Source organism: Artibeus jamaicensis, unplaced genomic scaffold (assembly GCF_021234435.1).
Source record: "Artibeus jamaicensis isolate MK-2021 breed Jamaican fruit bat unplaced genomic scaffold, CSHL_Jam_final contig_426, whole genome shotgun sequence".
In the NCBI taxonomy this organism is placed as follows: domain Eukaryota; kingdom Metazoa; phylum Chordata; class Mammalia; order Chiroptera; family Phyllostomidae; genus Artibeus; species Artibeus jamaicensis.
This window is the reverse complement of record NW_026521826.1, coordinates 10,979,261-10,983,139: the sequence shown is the minus strand read 5'-3', so window position 1 is coordinate 10,983,139 and position 3,879 is coordinate 10,979,261. Positions and strand designations below refer to the sequence as shown.

Genomic DNA, 3,879 nt, shown 5'->3' with positions numbered 1-3,879 from the left:
AGACTTTCCTGATTTTCCACTGGAAGTTCAGGACCCCAGGAACTACCTCAATCCCAGCAAATTGTAGTTAGTCACATTCATTGCTATCCCACTAGACTGACCAGTTCACTCTTTGTTCAAAAGCAACCGAGGCAAGAGTGGAGAAGACCCAGACATCAGAGGCCTGCAGGGAAGAGTAAGGCTTCTCAACAGGAAGCAACACTGCCTGTTCCTCTCAATAAACACTTTCTCCAAAGCTCTTCATCTCCTTATTAATAGCACTGCATTCAGCATCAGAGGTCCTGTGGCTCAGCAGTTACAGCCATATAACCTGTCAGCTAGGAGCCAGGTGAATCAGGATAGAAAAGAAAGCAGAGTTGTGTGTGTAGGTGAAGAGACCTGAAAGAAGGCTTAGAATAGATCCAGAGGGTTCCTATTTCAGGTTTTGGTGGAGATAGTTGGTTAGGAGACAGTAAAAGAACTGTGGCATTGCTTACCTTGACTGTCTGCCTGTGTTTGTTTGTCATTGGTGCTCCAGAATTTTATCCTAGGAAGTTTAGATCCTCCACAGGTACCCACCAATGTTATGGTAAAAAGTGTTTAAGAGTTGTTACATGACTACACTATGAAGAACGGAGATAATCCAAATATGTATTCATGAGGAAGGCCATCCTTCCACCTCTCCTTTTCCAGACATTCCTTCCTACTTCCCTATTTCACTTATTAAATCCCTGTCAAGTATCCCGTTAATGAATCTTTCCCTTCAGCATATAAACATATTCAGGAATAGCATTAATGAACGCACAATAATAAACAATAAAAAATAACAATTTAAACTCTGAAACAAAGTATCTTGATTATAACTTTCCTCTAGCTTTAACCCATTATCTTTTAATATAGAACCAAACTTCTGTAAGGAATAATATGAAGTCTAAACTTCCACATCCTGGCTTCTCACTTAACATTCACTTGTAAATCTACAATTGATCTTGCATTCATAGAATTACGTGTTTCAAATAGCTCATGCAAAACTTACTGATGAACTTTCACCTTATTCTATCCCCCTTTTAAAGTAATTTTTCAGTTAGATGTCCATGCCATTCTCTAAACATTGGGTTATCTTTCCCTTTCAGTTTCAGACACCTCAAGTGAAAAATGGAGATAATTTTATTATCTCACCTAACTTAGCTACGGCCCTTAATAAATGTCCCAACATATAGTGTCTCCATGGCTGTTAATTACCAGTTCATAAATTGAAGGCCCTGTTGCTTTTCATTTTCAATTTTACCATACTCAAACTTGTTGCATATCAAGATTGTGTATGTTTGTGTGTGTCTTTGGCAAGAGCAAAATCACACACGCCAATATCTATTTAGGGTAGGGAGGCTGTTCTCCCCATGCATCTTTCTTCTAGAGCCTGAAAACTTTTTCCAGAAAGCTTTTACTGAAGCCCAGTAACACAGGTCACACACTCACCTGTAAATGATTCAAAACCTGGGGAGAAAAGCACTCATTTTCTTCTAAATAAAGTCCTACTTGGCCTTCAGCACCATGCCTACCTATAAATACATCAATCTCACCAGGAAATCGACCACCATGTGAGCCCAGACTAATCAGCATTTACTTGGTCCACATAGAAAAGGAATGCACACAGGCTTCTGCCAGCAACAAGAAAATGGGGCATTGTTCGTTGAGTGGACAATCAATAATGCCACACGTATACTTTTTACTGGATTTTCTGCTTCCAGTAAAACTGTTTAAGCCTCCCAGCTTATACTCATCCCTTAAATATTCATACTAAAAGAGTTGTTCAGGGCCCCTCTCCAGTCATTTTCTTCCTCCCAATTTTTCAATCCCATCTTTGATTCTGTCTACCAATCATAAGCTTTTCACATGGAAACCTATTTTTCTCCAAGAGACAATTTACCTGTGTTTGAATGGGTATCTGCTTGAACAGACAAGGGCAAATCTAAACTACCCCTCTGCAAAGACGCATACTCTCACCCATCCATATATTCACAGGCCTACACACTCACACGAACATGCACACAATAACACAGTTACAGACATACGGACTCATTCCAAATCTTTACTTTTTTTGTAGCATCTGTTGAATTTATTCAGTATAACCACAGAAGTATTGTCTTCATGCTGTCACACACAGACACAAACACAGACACAGTACAATGTCCATATTTAGCCCAAGCATTTTCCTTCTGAGATTCATTTATACGTCTTCATATGCCACAGCCCATCATTTAAATAATGGATATTTTCAATGCCAATCCCTTTGTTGACCTTCTCAATATCTTCCGCAGACATCTTCATAACTCCAACACACAGGGCATGCTGTTTTCCTTCTGCCATGATTGCAACAACTGTATCCACTGCAGCAGGGTAAAGCTTGGCTCCGGGAGAGGTTAAGCCGGGACACATGATATTTGCTCCACTGAGCACAAATTTGATGGCTCCTTTATCAACTTGCTGACGTGGCAGGATAAAAGGGTATTTGTGTAGTAGCCTTAAAGTTGGGTAAAAAGGCCCTTCTCTTTGTCTAAAAAATAGCAACTCTCCGTTTACTGTAAGAATTTCTATATGTTCGTGGCATCGCACTATTTTGACCGGATCTTTCTTAGGCATGATTTGATTAAGCCATGGTTCAATGCCTGGAAACTGTTCTATCAACTGGTTCTTAATACCCTTAATAACTGAAGTTTTCAACTGGATGCAGTTGGACACATTTTCTTTTTCATCAAATTTCTTGAACATGATCCAACGTTACTGGGGCGACAGTAGGGAAGGTCCCGGAATGAGAAATGAAGTGAATTCGCGAGGGTCGGCAAAGGCGCTTACCGGAGGAAGGCCCACGGAGACGGTCGCAGTTGCTGTCGTGAACCGGGATGCAATGTGCTTTACGGCTCTTCGTAAAATCTTCTTCCGGTCATGGAAATCCCGCGGCGTTTTAGCTCGCGGTTTTTGGCTGCGGATTCCTCTCTTCCGGGAGTAGGTAAGAGGGCGAGGCTTGAAAAGGGAGGAAGAGTTAGAGGAATTATTCTTGCTGCAGGAAAATAAAAGTGGAGGGAGCGTGTCGCTTATTTTAAGTTTGGGGAAGCCGAATCAACATCCAGTTACCCAAGCCGGAACCAGAGGGCGACTCCTACCTGATAGGCCTCTTCTAAATACGTCACTACTAGTGGTCGAGCCGTGTTCATTGGTCGACTCCGGAATCTCATAATCTTCCGCTGCGATCACGCTTTCTGACGTTGTTGCGCTCAGGTCCAGGTAATTGCAAGCAGTTGCCGCTTGTCATCGCTGAATGCCACCTTGTCCCTTCCGAGCTCTCACCACCTGCACCCAAAGAGGAGAGGGTTTGCGGTCAGAAAGTACGCAAATGTTGGATCTCAGTTGTTTTAAACATAATGAAACTCACTTTACAGCGTAGAATACGATGCCCCAGGTCCTCCTGAAAAGAATGCTCATTCTGCTTTGTTTGGGTTCAGTAGTGCTCTCTGTACATGCCAGTGATGCCCCGTTGGGGGGTAAAGTTGTTAAGGTGTTTTTTCTCCTTACTTATTTTCTGTTTGATTAATATCAGTTACTGATAAGCGTATTGAAACTATGATTGTGCTTCTGTCTCTTCAGTTCTATCAGTTTTGGATTCATATATTTAGAAGCTCCATTTACTAGGTCCTACCTATTTAAGATTAATATGGAAGTCACCCTGTTAATTAGAGTTTTATCCATATAGATTTTAGTTATCCTAAGAAGTTTGAGGGCCACGAGGGCAGAAACTATGTATTTTATCTCTATTCTTTCACCAAGCACAAGGTCTGTTTCATGCTACATACACACTAAGTGCCCGATAAAAGAATAAAAGAATGCTTCGCGTTAAGATCCTAC

The 3,879-nt window shown here is 41.4% G+C and overlaps 1 protein-coding gene across 1 annotated transcript; it reads right to left on the bottom strand.

The window, feature by feature from the left end:
• Nucleotides 1-2,042: 2,042 nt before the first annotated feature.
• Nucleotides 2,043-2,885, bottom strand: LOC119057701 (malignant T-cell-amplified sequence 1-like). The gene has a single exon (XM_037156581.2). It carries the CDS (start codon nt 2,746-2,748, stop codon nt 2,203-2,205), a length of 546 nt encoding a protein of 181 aa, XP_037012476.1. The 5' UTR covers nt 2,749-2,885; the 3' UTR covers nt 2,043-2,202.
• Nucleotides 2,886-3,879: the final 994 nt, after the last annotated feature.